Source organism: Histoplasma capsulatum, genomic scaffold (assembly GCF_000149585.1).
Source record: "Histoplasma capsulatum NAm1 scaffold_7 genomic scaffold, whole genome shotgun sequence".
Classification (NCBI taxonomy): Eukaryota; Fungi; Ascomycota; class Eurotiomycetes; order Onygenales; family Ajellomycetaceae; genus Histoplasma; species Histoplasma mississippiense.
Window position 1 is genome coordinate 1,887,361 of NW_001813976.1, and position 17,066 is coordinate 1,904,426.

Genomic DNA, 17,066 nt, shown 5'->3' on the forward strand with positions numbered 1-17,066 from the left:
CTTATCACAATTCCTCTCCGATCTCAAAAGCTTGCGCTGCTTGGGCGACATCCTGGCCATTATTGATTTCGAGCAGCGGAATCGAGGAGGATGATAAAGACACTCAAGCGTAGGGATGGCTCAGATCTGAGGACGGGTTGAAACAAACGATGCACAGCTGATGCAATTGGATTATCCACGGTACATAGTAGTGGTCGACAGGGGGAGGTGGGGTTGGGGGTTGATGTATTACTAGTAGTAAGGGGTCCGCAAGAGGAAAAAAAAAAAATAGAAATAGAATAGTTATACGTTAGCGGCGAAGACAAGGTTTGGAAAGCCGACTAAGTTGCTGCTAAGTTGCTAACTTGCGCAGAGAGACTACAGATAATCCCGATTCCTGACCTGAAGCAGGTGAATGCGCAGGAGGATATATAGTTATCAGCCTGGCCATGAATCGGCTTTGTTTGGAAGGGATTGTCCCATCTGATGCAGGAACTAGCCCGCGTGGTGTCCATTGGTGGGTGTGCCTGGATCACGATTCACAGCGCTAGACCATGCTAAACCACCAGCATCCTGCACTGGTTCCAACTTCCAAACAGCGCCCAATGAATCTGCGGCTGAGGCGCTGAAGACTAGCCGCTTTTGGATTGAGACGATCTGTGCTCGGCCCATGGGCCAATAATGGGAACCAGCGGGAGCAGCGTGTGTCCCGTAAGGGGTTGAAGATGTTCGACGTTTGGGGTTGAAACGTCAGGGCAAAGTGCCAAGTTTAGCGTGGTTTCTCCAAAATTAACCATAAATTTGGAGGGAAATCGTTGGTTAACTCTAAAACTATAAAAAGATCATTCCACATCAAGGCTCATGTTGCTATTATTATATCTCCGCCTTGCTCGATGCGGTATGGTCACCATCAGCCCACGATGCAGGCCAAGGACGAAGTGCAGGCGACCATCCCTTGAAGGCTCCCCGATTTAGCTGCGAAGGACCTCAGGAGGCATGGACCACGAACGATGGTCCCTATGGAGTACCACATTCTTCCGCAACGTGGATTAATCGATCACTACCAGGAGTTAGCGGAACCGTTCACGAAAACCTGCATGCAAACTGCGGGACTGCACTACTTGACATCTGGGGAGCCTGCGCGGAAGTTTATCATAGCCCTGGAGAGAAGAATCTCGAAGCGCATGAGACTGCTCTGTCTAGTCCTATCCGAAAGGGTCTCACGCTGCCCTAGCTAATGCCCCAGGCCTGTGCTTCTTACCAAGGCTTGGGGATTTCAGCTCGTCCCACGTTTAACAACAGAGGAGACTTGGGAGTTCCCGTCCTCCCTTGGACGAGTGTCGTGAGAGCAACCAACTAGCCTATGGGGACGATGTTATTGTTCTGCTTTCCTTGAAGTCGGATTTAGGTTTCCATAAAACAAGGAAAGGTGAGTGAAGTGCTAAATCGGGAACAGGCCTGGGTCCTTCCCGAAGAAGTCACACCCTAAAGCAGCTAGCGTCCCCATTGGCTGAAGATTTCTGCACTAGCGTTCTTTCGGCCAGCAGTCTAAGAATAGTCTTCACTAGTCCTATTTGGGGTTGACTGGTGAGTTCTAAAAACGGTTGCTGCCAATGTCCGGATTCGGCATCCGTCTCAGACCGCATCGGCCAATGCATGTGTTCACGCATGCATATGCATGCAACATATAGATAGATATAAAAATATATATCCCACTATATTTTTCTCCATGTTCTGGAGCGTATAGCTGGCTCATATTGCATCTATCTCCATTCGCAGCTTATTCGCTCGTGAGGAGACAGCGTTATTTCTGTCGACAAACTGAATGGCTTTCCGATTGAGTACTAGTACTAGTATCAATGGTATACCGCGGCACTGTGTGTAAAGGGCCCAAGTCTTTTACTTTGGATATCTGGGTCAAAGGTGGAGAAAACACAAACAGATCTCCTTGTCTAGGCCAAAGCTTATCATCTACGAGTCTTCACTAAAGATCTGTACATTACTAGTCTCTTCAATCGTTCATTCTTCAGGATATCCAGCGGACTGAAAACACACAACGTTTCTCCTGCTTGCAGAACCTTTCCATAGAGAAAAATATTATTGTCTCTCCCATTGACAGATTCTGGGCAACTATAGCAGCAGGCATGGCTTAAAGTATTGCACCATGTCCAAATCTGCCACCCAACTTCCCTACAGCTTGGACACATGTGACAATGACGTCATGCTTCTTTGCCGCGCCGAGACCGAAATAAAACCTCACCACCTTCTTAAAACCTTTTTTTTTTTTTTTTTTTTTTTTTTTTTTTCATCGGACCAAACATTCCAATGTGGCTTTGGCTTCCTGCCTCCCTTGCCATTTGTGTTAATAACTCATACTTATAGGCCATTTCGTTGTAGAAACGTGGTGTTATTTACTCCAGTCCTGAGGGTTGAAAATTTATGTGAAGAGGCGTCCAGCCAGGGAGAAACATTGCACACTCCTTCATTCATCCTGGAAAGGGCTGTAGGGTCAGCCCATGCCCTGATCGGCTTTGAAAACCAAAAACGGCCATAACTGGCAAAGGTGGTTTCTTCCTCCCAGATCTAGATAATCCTATGGTCCATTCCATTGAAAATTGTGTTACTGGGACGACCCAAGAACGTGAGAAATGGTCTCTGGTATGGCTTTAAATCTTAGATGGGTGGATCCTAAAGCATATTAACTTCAGATGTCGGACATAAACTCAATGCTCATTAGCTTGGTACGAGAAATGTAGTTCGTCACAAACGGAAGGAAACACCCCTCAGTGATTATTATTACTGCAATCAAGATTGATAGTTGCCAACTTACACTCGACTGCCCGTTTCTCACGTCTTCAAAAACCCAATCCCCATTTACAGCCGAGCACAACAATTTAGTTACTGAGAAAGTAAGAGGTGACTTTCGTCAAGGAATTCTTCTTAATGACTACTCGTAGATCTGGGGTCTGCACACATCATTTAATCGACCCCAAACCCTGGTTTTCTTAGTTCTTCAAACTTTGTGAAGGGTTTTATTGGGAAAAGCATTCTATTTGCCATGCTGTCAGAGATAATGTCAGAGATAATATCTCATATTAAGGATTCTGTAACGTACTGCTACTGGATCTTAGCACTGCCCTTCTCATATGTTCAAGCATTCTCTTCCTATAAATACTTCCTAGTTCTCATGTAATTATCAGAGTTAGAATAGAAAATTCAATTTATCTATCAATATTCAGTATTTAGGTCAATATTCGGGCTTTATCCACTTCCGACACATGCACTGCCTCAGTAGACAGCAAACTCGCTCTCTTCCAAAGATAATAAACAGAGATTTTTGAGATTTCCAAGATTCAGTCAAGAAGTACTGCAGAACTCAGTTCACTAAAATGGCTTCTGTACACCTAAAAAAGATGGATGCATATGTGTATATATGGAGCCATACACTACTACCGAAATTTCTCGAAAAATCCTAGACTGAAGGGTAGAGATCCAGGGGCCCATGTCAACTACGATAGAGCGGTGGAAAAGACCTGGTAAGACAAAATCGGCGCAGAAACATTTTGCCCTTGCCCAAGATTCATCTCTACGGTTCACCCAGTACTTGTAACTGTACTTAGGGTAATAGTTTTCCAGCCTATGCGTCCTGACGCTGGTACTGAGCCCTGTACCACCACCATTTTTGTTTCCTTCTTTATCAAAATAGCCCGTACCATGTCTGTCGCGTAGTTGGAAACTTTCCCCTCTGATGGACGCCGCCACTGTGAGCCAGTACTAAGTAAGAGTGATAGAACGACAGACGTTGGCCGTGTCTTTGCAAGAGAAAGAGAGAGAGAGAGAGAGGTGCCGTGTCATTCTCCTCTGATCAACTCGATTCTCTTTTTCACCCTGCATCGTCAGGCTATGCGAAATATACACCCACACACACGTGAACATCTCGATTTTCAAGAGTGATTATTATTATTTTCAGCACTTGTAGCTAATCCAGTGGACTTCATTGGCTTTCAGGATCTTGCCTGCACCCACCCGTCCCCCTTGATTTGGCTTCTATCCCGCTCTTCCAAATACCACACCCGCTTGACACTCCGTCAGACACTCACCGGGCAGAGAAATGGTCAACTCTCCCTTCCCCTATTTTTTTTTTCTTTTTTCAAATTTATTGGTTCAAGTCTCACAAAGCTTGGCGAAAGAGAAAAGGATGGAAATGGAATCTCAAAAACAGATTTGTGTAGTGAGCATGGTATGAAAAGAGCACATCGGATGCGTATCTTGATGAAAGCCAACAAGATGATGTCCAAAATATTTGCCATTCTCACATTCACTAACTTACCCTGAAGAGGTTCAATATGATACGCTAATCCAATATATATATGTATATATACCAGTGACACAGGACTAGTTGTGATAACTGAGGCTCATTTGGCTTGAAGGCTACCGATGCTATATATCAAGTATCGAATCACAGGCAAACACGAAGCATAGGATCAAGTGTCATCTAGTCTAATAACACAACATAAGTAGATTTCTACATCAGTAGAGGGAACAACCCAGGAACTCCTCACAGAGACAAGTAAATGAGGGCAGGGATTCTTGGGTGACATTAATTACTCCAGATGCTCTCTCTCCTTGTGGCACGGCACAACCCTCTGACACCATCCGCACCAACTCCTCACATCCCCCAAGTACTCTCTCTTCAAATACGACGCCGTTTCCCTCTCATCTTCATGCTCCTCCACACACGCACCCACCTTTAACCTCTTCTTAACCTTCTGCTTCACCACCCCGCCCACGCCTTCGATTTCCTGTCTCAGATAGCCGGGTTCTTCATCACCATGTCCGTCGTCGTTTTGTCGCGAAGCGGCATGGTTATCATTACCACCATTATTACCGTGACGATTATTATGAGGATGGGAAATGAAATTGATATGGTCTGCATCATCAGACATCCAATCATCTACTTCACAGTCAACCTCCATCTCAAGCTCCTCTGCAGCGAGACATCCTTCCCCGCGTCCGCATTTGACGCCCTGCCAACCTTCACCAATGCCCGTGCCTAGCCCACAACCTAGATATGCACTATAACGGGTCCTCCAAGTCCACACACGTTTGTATGTGGTATCATCTGATCTGAGAATATGGCCGCACGGTCTGCAAAGCCAGAATGACTCGTCACAATGGCAGAGGTTGAGATCAAGTGCGTCGCCAGTGAACACTTGTGTTTTCGTTTGTGCTGGTAACGGTGGGTAGTTCCAGTTGGAGTCATGGCTATCATTTCCTGAAGAAACGGAATCTAAGAAGTGATCGGACAAAGGGGCAGCAAGGCATGTGGGACAAAGGCGACGAAATCTGCTTTTCAACAGTGACGCTCCAATGGGTTTCATGGTACAGTTCTGATGAAGAATATATCAGCCAAAATTTTACGAGCACAGGGATAGAATGCTACTTACTCTACAGTAAACGTACATGCATCTCTGGCATTCCGCAACCATATCTCGAGCACATCGTCCCACTTTCCCCGTGGTGAATCTACGAATGCTCGAGGATCTATCAATACTGGAAGCGGTGGTAGTAGGCTGGGGGAAGCTCTGGAAGACGTCAGGTGCATCCTCCGCTGCAGCAAAACCCAGTACAGTGCTGTTGTCACCGTCGCCATTTCTATTCGATAACGCATCATCCAGAGGCTCGTTCCGGCACCGTAAGGTTTCCCTGACGAGCTGCGAGCGGAAGGGCAAGAGGTTCGCGCGGAACTGACGACATGTCATGGATAACGAATCCAGCGTGTTCAGGTCGACAGACCTGGCAATCTGAACGACAACACTATAGGTAAACGAGAATGGTTTCTTATCCTTAGTATATGAATTCCCTCTGTACAAACGCAGGGAGGAAAACGAAGCAAATATTCTTGCAGAGTAAAATAGTGGCAAGAACATAGCTCGTATTTCAAGAGTTCATTTTCGCATACGGGTAGCAACTCAGGGCAGCCGAAAATCCATTGCGGTTTGGATTTGACCACTGTCCACAATCAGCATCATTGCCGTTCCCGACTGCAGGAGATTCTTCCATCACCAGCTCCGTATCAGCGCGCTTATCGTCGTTCTTATCGCGGCTAATACCATTACCACCACTCCCGTGCGAACCTGCGAAAATCGGATAGCCAGGATGCTTCAGAAATATAGCTTTCTGGTGGTGAGAGTGAAGACTCGAGGTCGTAGAATTAGCGTCTTGCTGGTCATAGTCGACGAACACAACCATGATGCCATACGTATGTTATCATGGCAATACACTGCTGATTGATGGGAGTATGGACTCATGAGAGCCGAAAAAACAGAAAGAAGAGGCATTAAAAGGAAAAGGAGAGGAGAGGAGAGGAGAGGAGAGGAAAGATCAGGAAGATATGCATTGCGACAGGGAAGGAAAACCCGAGGCGTCAGGAAAGGCCGCATACACGTGACTTGTACCAAAGACAATACGTCATTTGTTGTAGGGAATTAGGGTGGAGTCAAAAGGTCTTCTTGAATATAGACATGGTGTAGCAAAACGGCCTTTCTGTGATGATATACAAATATGGATATCCTCGGACAAGCCCCTACATTGATCAATCGGAAATCAAGCGAGAGGATGACGGATTCAGGCATCAAAAGAACACTTATCCGAAACAACTGACAAATCAGTAATAGCAGTCATTAATATTTCATGTCGTATCCCAAAAACAACTCGGATGAATATCCTATATATGGCTGACTGCTTGATAGAAATTAACTCGCAAAAGGAAGTTGAAAAGAACATCCCATTCATTCTCTTCCTAGATGACCCAATCTATCAATTCAATCCGTTCGGGTTTTGGGGCACAACAACGTATTTCATCCAGTGTATCAAGTATTTTTTTTTTTGTCTTAAAATTTGCAAAAGCATTCGAATTAAGGAGAAAAGCAACAACCTGATAATCCCTTTTTGAGTGCTGGAAATCACGAACTTCGCAATACGAAGAAAGCAAGCGAACGAAGGCAAATAATACAATCAAAGTACAGCCTTCCCAAGAAGGTCACTGGTTAAAAGAAATTGAAACCATACAAAGGATAAGGTGTCAAATGGAGGAACAAAAAGAGAGTAGCGTATGTGAAATTCTTCGAAGAAAAAAAAACGTTCCAGGGGCAATTGCGTGTATCAGGTGTATTGGTAAATGTTTTATTCTTGTTCATAGCTTTTCTTCCCGTCTAGATAGTATACTTATCTAACAACATCCATTCCCCTTTGGAGTGATGCCTCCAAGTCATTGGGATTTCGGGAGCTATCATATATAGCCTCTTGGGGCCGGGGATCTTCATGTTTCCAGGGGCCAGAGTGGTCTTCCGGAATCGGGACATTCTGTTGTGCCTGCTGCTGTGCCTGCTGCCCTGCCACGGTTGGTGTCTGAGCGCCCTGTCTCACATGCTGCCTGAATCGGAGGACCTCTTCAAGGATCATTTTCCTCATTTCTGGTACATCCTCGACGACCTCAAAATGGAAGTCGAATGTAGTGGGGCATGAGGGTTCATCCGAGGCGTCGTGCCAGATGTGCAAGTAGCGATGCTCAAGAGCTTCTTCAACAGATATACGAGAAGAGGGGTCGAAGGCCAGCATTCTGTCCAGCAGATCAAGCGCGTCTGGGTTCGCATTCGGGAAGAGGCGCTGGAAAGGGATCTTGTGCATGTATGGGAGATTTCTGACGTACTCTTGTGCACGGGGAGAGCCGATGCGTGAGAGGGTTTCCTCATTGGGCGTTCCAAGGTAGTGGAGAATTTGGTTGAGTTGGTCAACGTAATCACGGCCCTTGAAAAATGGTCGACCACCAAGCAGCTCGGCCAAGATGCAGCCAACAGACCAAACATCAACTGGAAATATTATTATTAGTCGATATCGACTAAAGTGGAATAAATGCGGAAGTCCAAGAAAGCTTACTGGCTTTTGTATAGCTGGGGAAGCTTAACATGATTTCAGGAGCGCGGTACCATCGGGTAGCAACGTACTCGGTCATATAGCCGGCGTTCTCATCGGGATCAATGGAGAAGCCACGAGCGAGGCCGAAGTCGCAAATTTTAAGCTCGCAGTCAGCATTAACCAACAGATTGCCTGGTTTAAGGTCTCGATGCAGGACATTGGCAGAATGTATATATTTCAAGCCACAGAGTATTTGGTAAATAAAGGATTGGAAGTGAGCGTCGGTTAAAGGCTGTCCAGATCGGATGATCGCAGCCAAGTCACACTCCATCAATTCTGACGCGCAGAAATCAACAACCTGAACCACCACGGTAGAACAAAACAAATCTACATACCTTCATACAAGTAAGTTTCATTAAAATTGTCTGGTCTCGGGATATCCATGTCATACAAGCACGTGATCTATCTTCAAGTCAGCCCTATAACCCTTAAACCAGGGGGAGCAATGCTAGGGTTAAGTTTAGGCTGTTAAGGCTAAGACGTACATTGCGATGGCCGCGGAAATGCTGGAGAAGTTTGATCTCGCGCAGGGCACGTTTGGCCAAGATTTTCTTGCTGAATACATTTGTAACCTTCTTGATTGCAACACCCTCCCCAGTCTGAACATTCGTGGCAGCACTACAAACAAACAGTGGGTTAGCCGGATTCAATGCACTGGATATGGCAGATAGAAGCCAAATTTAAGTATTCCCCATGTCATTGGCATGTATGTGTACGACATCAAATAAAAAGCCTGGAGAGGAAATGAATCCAGAGAGAGGCCAGGACAAGGGAAAAGTAAATGTAACCAACCAGACAATGCCATATGCGCCCTGTCCTAACTCCTTGGTCACATTGTATCGCTCGTCAACGATAAAATCCTGATTGAACACCTTGAAGACCTTACGTCCTTGCAAATCCGCCATATTTAGTTGTTAACCGATTGCACTTTCAAGAAGTACTAGAAGTTCTGTGGATTGCTGGAGGAAATTAGCAAACGAGATAATTGTTCTGGTTCCATCAGTTTATCTGTTCGGCTGATTTGGCGATAATGACAAATATGCAAGCTAGCTAATTTCCAGCCAGTCGGATATGGTATTGCTATCTCCCAACTAAGAAAATGGTAAGAGAGAAGTTGAGTGTGTAGGGTGGTCGTGAGGTATGAGCTGGGGTTAGGATCCGCTCTTTGGTAACCGGGACGAGTGGAATTTCGAGTACTGCGTCGGATATTGTTCGACGATGGTTCGAACGATATCTATCTGATTGCCCACAGCGTAATGGTTAGTATTTTCTGACCGAGTGATGTTTTGTGGTGGAAAAGGAAAGGATATATGGCATTGACGCCTAAAAGAGGGGTAGTCTGCGGGGCAAGGACTGACTGAATAAGCCACACAGCGACGCAGCAGATTATGACTGGGACAAGCGGGCGGAGAAGCGAGATCCCTGGAAATGTGAAGAAGAAGGAAAAAGAAAAAAGGAGGAGACGGATTGGAGGGGGAAGGGTGTGATAGAGAGAGCTGACGAAGGGGGGAAGCAATAGTGGAGTTGAAGGATGGATGGATGGATGGATACGGCTGATCGTCAAACTAGGCAAAAAGGAAACATTTCCCATTAGGTTGCTCTATCCGTACGGAGACGTGCTTCCGAAACTGCATACATGTATATTTTTACCCCTATTTTTCAGTAATGTCTGTAATCTCTTGGCTTCTTTTTATTAATTTTTAATCCATCACATATTTTTCTCATGCTTAAAATATTCTTCATATAACGCGGTGCTGGGGGTTCACAGAGGCGTACAAACAGGAACCGGCATGTCAAATTAAAGTTTACCAGCAACCTCCATTATTCAGATAAATTAACTAAGTAAGAGTTATAATAGCTAAGGTTCAAATCGCCATAGTATTAATTTAAAACATGTGAGATCCCATATCTTCTGTAATATTGAAACGCTCAACATAATGCTTTCTAAAAGGTGCAGCACTTTGAAATTCGCAGATTTTTTCTCAACTATCAATTATATTTATCCATTTTCATATTGCGTTTATGAATTTATAATGCAGTATACCACGGTTTGTGTAAGTTGTTTTATTTAAATGCTGAGCTTTCCAGAGTTTTATATTGACAATATTCAAGTTATTTTATTTTATTTTATTTTTTTCCACCGTACTTTCAAACGCCTACATAGAGCAAGTCTCTGACTGCATATTCAGTTTAATGTTTCCTTCATTCGGGTCATCCCTAATGATCAACCAGGTACGGGCAGGCAGGTTCGCTGTTATCGAAGCCTGGCCCTTATTTCTAGTTAAACCCCTCGGAGGATGCCTGGGGCCCAAGCCTAAGCATTACATCAGCTGAAATAAAGATTACAAACTGGAAAAGCCAAAAGAGCTGTTTTCTTTTTATTTATAAAATAAGATTGACTAAACAAGAAACTTCTGTTTTTGAAGAATGAAGCTTTTAGTTGTAGATGAAATATTGATACATGCTGTGATAAGTTATCGTGTGACTTGAATTCTCTATAGAGTCCTCTATGCGTGAAAATTGTTCATCATTCAGAGATCAAATCAAATCTCAAGTCTTTAAATGAAGCCTTTCTTTGCAAAAAAACAAAAAAAGAAAACTAATGGCTTTGTTTTGTTGGTATTTCTGATTTTCAAGGCAAGCGACCGAATTGATACTCTCTGGCTTGCTGTCAAGTTTATAAAAGGTTAACTTACGCTTGGACATTATTAGCTTTAAAATGTGGATATCTAACTTTTAGCTAACAACTTCAACTCTCATCCAGCCATCTCTTTGAAGAAAAATCAAATTGGAATATGGTCTTTAAATCTCATCTTGAACCCCTTGAAAGGTTTAAAGGTTTCAATTTCTTAATTATAAATCTCTCATCTAGTTAGTTGGTCAAACCTCGGTATAGTTGTTGAGCCAAAAGGGCGGCTGGTGGTGTTATTACTGCAACCAACCTTGATTCTAGTGAGTTAATTTTATCTAGCTCGTCAAAGGTAGCAAACGTCGCTCTCAAAACCCTCGATCTGAATCACAACTGCAAGAACCATGCTTTCAGATACGTATTAATAATGCATTCTTGCAGCGTTTTAGATGAGCGCCCTGTGGTCGAGGCATCCATTAACATTGGAATCTTTTAAAGAAGTCGATAACGTCAGCCCAAACATGTATATTTGATTAAAAGTGGTTATAACTGGAAGCGAAACTTTTGCCGTCGAATCTTCATATAGTTAGATGATAACTAATTCTGTGGGAAAAAAAAAAAAAAAAAAAAAAAAAAAAAAAAATTTTCATTTGCTTCCGACTTCAAAATAAGTGATTTTCTCTCGGGGGGCGATCATTGTATGTCAGCCCTAGCTATTCTTAATACTTCATATTTCATCATATAGATCTGGTATAAATTTGATACTCAGCTCAACAGCTCTGTGATGCCACACAAATTAATTAAAATAGTTTCGGATCTCGAGAATATTTACTAATTGGATCTTCCACTTTTGTCTATAGTGAGTTATAGTTGAAAAAAAAGAGACCTATTCATGATTTGTAGTTCACCAAAATTGAAAGCCTGAGCCGAAATAAGAATCACAGCCCAATGTAACTATGACCTATGAATTATAAAAATTCGATCTAGGAATCCGAGGAGTAGATGCCCTGGGTGTTCCAATCATAAAATCAAATTCCGGATCAAGACACAAGTCCCCATCAGTGACGCCACTCCAATCAGTCGAGAAATTCAACGGCATGGTGATGCCATGGGGATCCCAGCCAACAGCATTCCCGTTGGGAGTTATCTGGATGTGCGGTTGGGTTGCCGTTTCAGGGGGGGCCATTCCCGACTCACCACTAACGCCCAACGTATCCGCTTGGACACCCGTCTCGGTCATCGTATCAGAGCTACTATTGGCTGGCGGCGGGTAATCATCCGTATCCCGGATGCGACGAATGATTTTCGTGAAAAGGAGGAAAATCCAGCCGCTCACGGGCCAGGTGCTTTGCAGTTCTCGGAGTGCGATCATCGATAGCCGGATTTTCACAGACCCTAGTTGTTCACGGACTGGGTCTCCAGAACAAATGTGTTGCGCGTGCATGGACATGGCAGCGAACAAAGCAGGAATAACGTGTATAGGACACTGGTTTATGGCGGATGAAGATAGCACTTCTTCGATGATCCGTACCATTCGATTTGCTGCGTTCATGGCAACCTGGTGAGAGGTGGAGCGGGAGGGTGATGAAGGGTTTTCGGGCGTTCTTGATCGGTGGGTCAAGATGCGAAACCAGCTGGAAATTCCAGAATAAGCAATAGTTTTATTAGGGCAGCAGACAGACAGGTAGTACACGAAATAATAAAAGTCTTGGGCTCACCAGTGGGCAATGTGGAGCATACCAGTCCATACACATTCTCCGCTCCGCGATAGGTGAAGCTCAGGTGGTAGCCGCCGTTCCCAGTCTAGAAGCCACTCTTCGCATAGTTGGAGCGTATCGGCCTGCGCGGCGAGAGTCTTATCATGCGCATTAAACGATTTATCTATTATCCTTTCGACGATTTTCGAGAGGTCACTAAGAAATAGAACATATAAGACATCCACTCTCTCTTGGACACCAAATATCTCCGGGTCCCGTGCTGGTTCCTCCTCAAAATCTGACTCGCAGAGCTGTTCTACATCGCAATCACGAAGGCGGATGTGGACAGGCCTCCCCAACGCTGCAGCTGCGTGTTTGTCTTCAGTAAAAAGCGACCACCAGATCTTCTTCCACAGGCGCTGGTCCCTTAAACTCATGTCAGAATTGTGCGTATCTCTATGCATCCCAATTGTCAATGCCAGGCTGATGGAGTTTCCAAGCCAGTGCCATGTATCTTTCTGGTCAGTAGGACTATTCCACCAAAAACTCATTAAGAAAAGGGACTGGCAGATTGTAAGTTTATCTGATTCGTAGTCCAAATCATATAGAGCCTTTGTTCGTTTGAACAGCGCCAATCTGGCATCATATCTGGACTTAAAACCCGCATCCTTGAGCACTGACACATCACAATGGCCAGAGCCCATGAACAAGACGGCCTGAAGCAGCAGAAACGATGGAGGGTTGGTCGGGTCGGCGTAGCGGCAAGCGAAATCGCGACGATCCAGAATCGGGTAATGTTTATGGACATATTTAAAGTAAACCCGAAATAACTCTCTGCATATCTTGATACTGGGGATGGAGAAAGCATCCTGTCGCTGTAACAAATCCATTGTCACGGAATCGCAATTGCGGCCTTGGTAGGAGGGATTCATCCTGGGATGGAGTGGAAGCAGAACGTGTCGCTTGGGGACTGGCTGACTTTTCTTGCTTGTTTCCTGGAGCAAGTACGTCAGATTGAAAGTCTCGCCCAAATAAACTACCTGCCCGCCAGGCTTCACCAAACTGGGCCGTTCGGGTGAGCCTCCAGCATTCTCTAAGACCTGGGCATAGAGCGTCTCTGGACCCTCACCGGCAGATGGGGCCCGGTCGTGTGGGGCTACAAGTTGCAAGCTGGGCCTTTGGGGGAGGGAGTTGTCTCTAGTAAGACAACTCCTGCTGGATGACCCATGGCTGAAGGGAGGGGGTTTGGAATGTATATTGTTAATCCCAGTAGGCGTATCCGAAACAGAGGGAGGAAGATTAGATGCCACTCGTTTCCTGCCCCGCTTGGACTCGATGAGTCGACATGAGGATCGCGCCTGCTCACAGTTGGTACAGGGAATACCCGAGTCTGCTGCATTGCATTTAACCCGCCGGGAATGACACCGTTGACAGGCAATAGCACTTCGTTGCCGAGGCTTGCCACTGCGAGTGACACCGTTGCGAGGGGAGCTCCTGACTTCCATGTCGGATACAGTTCGGGATACAGTCGAAACCGACTGAGGGGACGGGAGCGCTGCTCTGTTAGGCTTTGGGTTGGTGGGCAGATCGCCTGCTCGATGCAAGCCGCCTTGGATGGTAGTTAATAGGCTTTCAATCGCTCCTCATTGCCGTGACCCCAATCATGTTTGGTGTAGTTAGCTTAGGGAGCACTAATTATTTTGGGACTAGGGCTTGAAGACCTCAGTACGGAGTACCTCAGGAATATAATCACATAGTTAAAGGCCTTGATCTCTCAGCTTCTAATTTGGGGCACGAAAATGCGAAATCACATCTCCTCCCTTTTACGAAAGATCGGTGCTCCCGGGAAACAGACGAGACTGAGACGGAATATACAGATATCTTATCGTGATACATACCCAAAGAAGAAGATGCCTTCCTTATTGGCTAATATGATCTAGGCAAACTCATCACCGTCGATAAACTCTTTGATTATACAAATGGGAATTTCCTTGTTAATAAGAATTTCCAATTTGAACGGCGTTATGTGAAGTTCGACCTGGATGCTCTCTGCGATGTCGCTGCCGCGGCAGGCGTCGAAGCATCCCCCATCAAGGCAGTTGAAAAGATGGAAGGAGGTTTCAACAAAGCCCTGCTAATGAAGAAAGAAAACGGGATGGAAATTATTGCAAAAATCCCGTGTCGCAACTCTGGACCAGCAGTGTACACTACCGAATCAGAGGTAGTTGTCTTGAAATACGGAATTGTCTTGCATTCCACATCGTCCATCAACTTAAGCTGCCTCTCGTAGTGATCCAACACACGAAAGTTCCTGTCCCGGAGGTCTACGCGTGGTCCTCCGATCCCACGAACCCAGTGGGTGTGGAATATATTATTATAGGAAGGGCGCCTGGAGTTCCTATTTTTAAGATATGGGGCGAGATGTCTCAGCCCAGAAAACTGGAGCTCATTAAGCAGCTTAATAAGTTCGAACATGAACTTTCCTTGATCCAGCTCCCCGCGTATTGCAGCCTCTATCTCCGGGCTTTCTCTAGGGATATTCCAGGATACAAGTTGCTTGGCTCGGATGCCGGCCCCTCAACATCAAACTTCGTGGGCCGCTCAGGAGACAGATCATTCATCATGGATGGCTGTCAGGAATGGGACGGCTCCAAATTAGATCCCGGACCATGCGAGTATATTTTAATTGTGTCCTTGGTGCTGGCCTCGCTACTAATACATAGTCCCAGGGACTACATTATCCGCATATGGTATTGCAATTGCAAAGCGGGAGATGCTTCGTATTTCAGGCGGTTCATCACCGCACCCGGGAACCTTCTACCAGGGCAGTTCTCTGGAGCAAACTAACCTTCTAAAAAGCATCATACGCCTCCTAAAGTTACTGGATTCGCATCCTATTCTCGCACAATCCGCTAAGCCGGTCATTTGGCATACAGACCTTCATATGGGAAACATTTATGTCTCCCCTGATGAACCATCACAAATTCTTTCGCTCATTGACTGGCAATCAGTATCAATGCTTCCACTATTTCTGCAAACACGATGGCCTATTTTCCTCGAGCCACCACAAGATTATGCTCGAGGATTAGATTTCAAAAGCCGGAGCTTCCTGACGATTTCGAGTGGCTGGACTGGCGAGGTATGAGCAGCAACAAGTTGTAGCTGCAAAGGCATATGAAGTGTCAAATTACCTTGAAAATAGATCGGCCTATACAGCGATGAGTCTTCCACGCGTTTTCCGGGAACTGTTCAAACGTTGCAGTGGAATTTCAGAAGTTGGGGTTATCCCGCTTCGAGCCTGTCTTATAGAGATATTCACGAACTGGTATGAATTAGGTTTCCCTGGCCATTGCCCATACTCTTTTAGCCAAGAGGAGATAGACGAGCATGATTCCCAGTTCAGGGAGTATGAGGATTGGCACAAGGTACATGAGTTAGCGAGGAAATGCTTGGATACTGATGAAGATGGATGGATACCTGCCGATATGGATATCACGGAGAAACGTCAGCAAAGCCAAGAACAATTGAACATGTTCATCAACCAGATGGCAGCCGAAAAATCCCTAGAAGAAGCGAGACGGATGTGGCCTCTCGTTGAAAATTGCCACTTCACCAAGAAAAGTCACTAGATGGAATGCACAGCGCAGGGTTTTGCTATTCCTGGAGCATTTGTTCGACGGCAGTTGGATGCCTTGGTCTCTAAAATCTGCTAATCACCGTCTGCTTCACGGCCAGTCGGAAATAACTATACATTTTCCGATATCAAGAGCCCTAGCAAACCCTCATCGTACTTTATTTGTTTATATTCAATACTATAAATCAAGAGATTGTTATTGGACCCAAAAATGTAATCCAAATGTAAAAAAGCTGATTTATTTGCTTCCCTGTTCAATAAAGGTAACCAGGGGAGAGGTAGCATACATGAAATCAACAAGATTTGCTATCACAACCAGTCATACAACATGATTGCTTAACACTCGTTTGCACCCCAAGGGGGTTTCTCTACACATGGTTTTCCAACTTCAAGTTAGTTTGCCCAACTTAGATCGACCACCAGTGGGAACTAAAGAATCTCTGTATAGCATCACCAGTTACTATAGTTAGTTAGACCAATATGCTGACAAAGAAGTATTCTGGCATCTGCATTAACCTGCCACTGGTCACTCTGGTCTTCCGCCCCTCCCCCGCTATCGCAACCACCTAACCATGGAATATTAGACCCACCCTACCAACACCACCACCATCATGGAACGCGCAAATAAACCTACCGCCATTCCTGTCTCCTCGCCTCTTCCGCAGCCCTCAATCTCCGTGGAAGAGGACAAGGTCCAGGCGTCGCTAGCCTCCGGCGACTCCGTCATCGTCAATCTTTTGGGAGCCACAGTCGTGTCATGGAAACTTGCCAATGGCGACGAGCAGCTATTTCTGAGCGAGAAGGCCGTTTTGGATGGCTCTAAACCCATCCGCGGGGGTATCCCGTTGGTTTTTCCTGTTCGTGACACCCAGATCTTCAATTCCGCTCACCATTGATTATACGTTTGTATGACTTCAATCGTACAGGGACGCGCTGTCAAGCCAAACGGCACCCCAATTGAATTTGCCAAATTGCTGACTTCCACGCTTTATACAACAAATCACAGGTTTTCGGCCCCCCGCCTAAGACCATGCGACTTCCGCGCTTCCCCAGCACGGATTTGCTCGTAACTCATATTGGGAATTCCTGGGGAAATCACTTCGGATCGGAGGGACAGAATGGCGATAGCAGTGTAAGCTTGACTTTGGCT

The 17,066-nt window shown here is 45.4% G+C and overlaps 5 protein-coding genes across 5 annotated transcripts in view; 2 read left to right on the forward strand and 3 right to left on the reverse strand.

The window, feature by feature from the left end:
• Positions 1–2,652: 2,652 nt before the first annotated feature.
• On the reverse strand, positions 2,653–6,231 carry HCAG_06188 (predicted protein; the record flags this gene model as incomplete). Its single annotated transcript, XM_001538533.1, has 9 exons — positions 2,653–2,667; positions 2,810–2,832; positions 3,095–3,144; positions 3,425–3,740; positions 4,080–4,110; positions 4,310–4,333; positions 4,653–5,369; positions 5,427–5,796; positions 5,942–6,231. 9 exons carry the CDS (start codon positions 6,229–6,231, stop codon positions 2,653–2,655), a joined length of 1,836 nt encoding a protein of 611 aa, XP_001538583.1.
• Positions 6,232–7,206: 975 nt separating this feature from the next.
• HCAG_06189 (mitogen-activated protein kinase MKC1) lies at positions 7,207–8,861 on the reverse strand (the record flags this gene model as incomplete). The annotated part of the gene is made up of 5 exons (XM_001538534.1): positions 7,207–7,850; positions 7,918–8,232; positions 8,292–8,358; positions 8,442–8,574; positions 8,749–8,861. The coding sequence occupies 5 exons, from the start codon at positions 8,859–8,861 to the stop codon at positions 7,207–7,209; spliced, it is 1,272 nt and encodes a 423-aa protein (XP_001538584.1).
• A 2,685-nt stretch (positions 8,862–11,546) lies between these two features.
• Positions 11,547–12,719, reverse strand: HCAG_06190 (predicted protein; the record flags this gene model as incomplete). The annotated part of the gene is made up of 2 exons (XM_001538535.1): positions 11,547–12,219; positions 12,304–12,719. 2 exons carry the CDS (start codon positions 12,717–12,719, stop codon positions 11,547–11,549), a joined length of 1,089 nt encoding a protein of 362 aa, XP_001538585.1.
• Positions 12,720–13,508: 789 nt separating this feature from the next.
• On the forward strand, positions 13,509–15,911 carry HCAG_06191 (predicted protein; the record flags this gene model as incomplete). The annotated part of the gene is made up of 6 exons (XM_001538536.1): positions 13,509–13,551; positions 13,660–13,899; positions 14,223–14,503; positions 14,776–14,957; positions 15,294–15,421; positions 15,619–15,911. The coding sequence occupies 6 exons, from the start codon at positions 13,509–13,511 to the stop codon at positions 15,909–15,911; spliced, it is 1,167 nt and encodes a 388-aa protein (XP_001538586.1).
• A 616-nt stretch (positions 15,912–16,527) lies between these two features.
• Positions 16,528–17,066, forward strand: part of HCAG_06192 (predicted protein) — a gene marked incomplete at both ends in the record, with an annotated part of 1,169 nt that continues 630 nt past the window's right edge. The window contains 2 exons of the mRNA XM_001538537.1: positions 16,528–16,773; positions 16,923–17,048. Of these exons, the coding sequence (XP_001538587.1) occupies positions 16,528–16,773; positions 16,923–17,048 (372 nt within the window). The remainder of the gene's footprint in view (positions 16,774–16,922; positions 17,049–17,066) is intronic.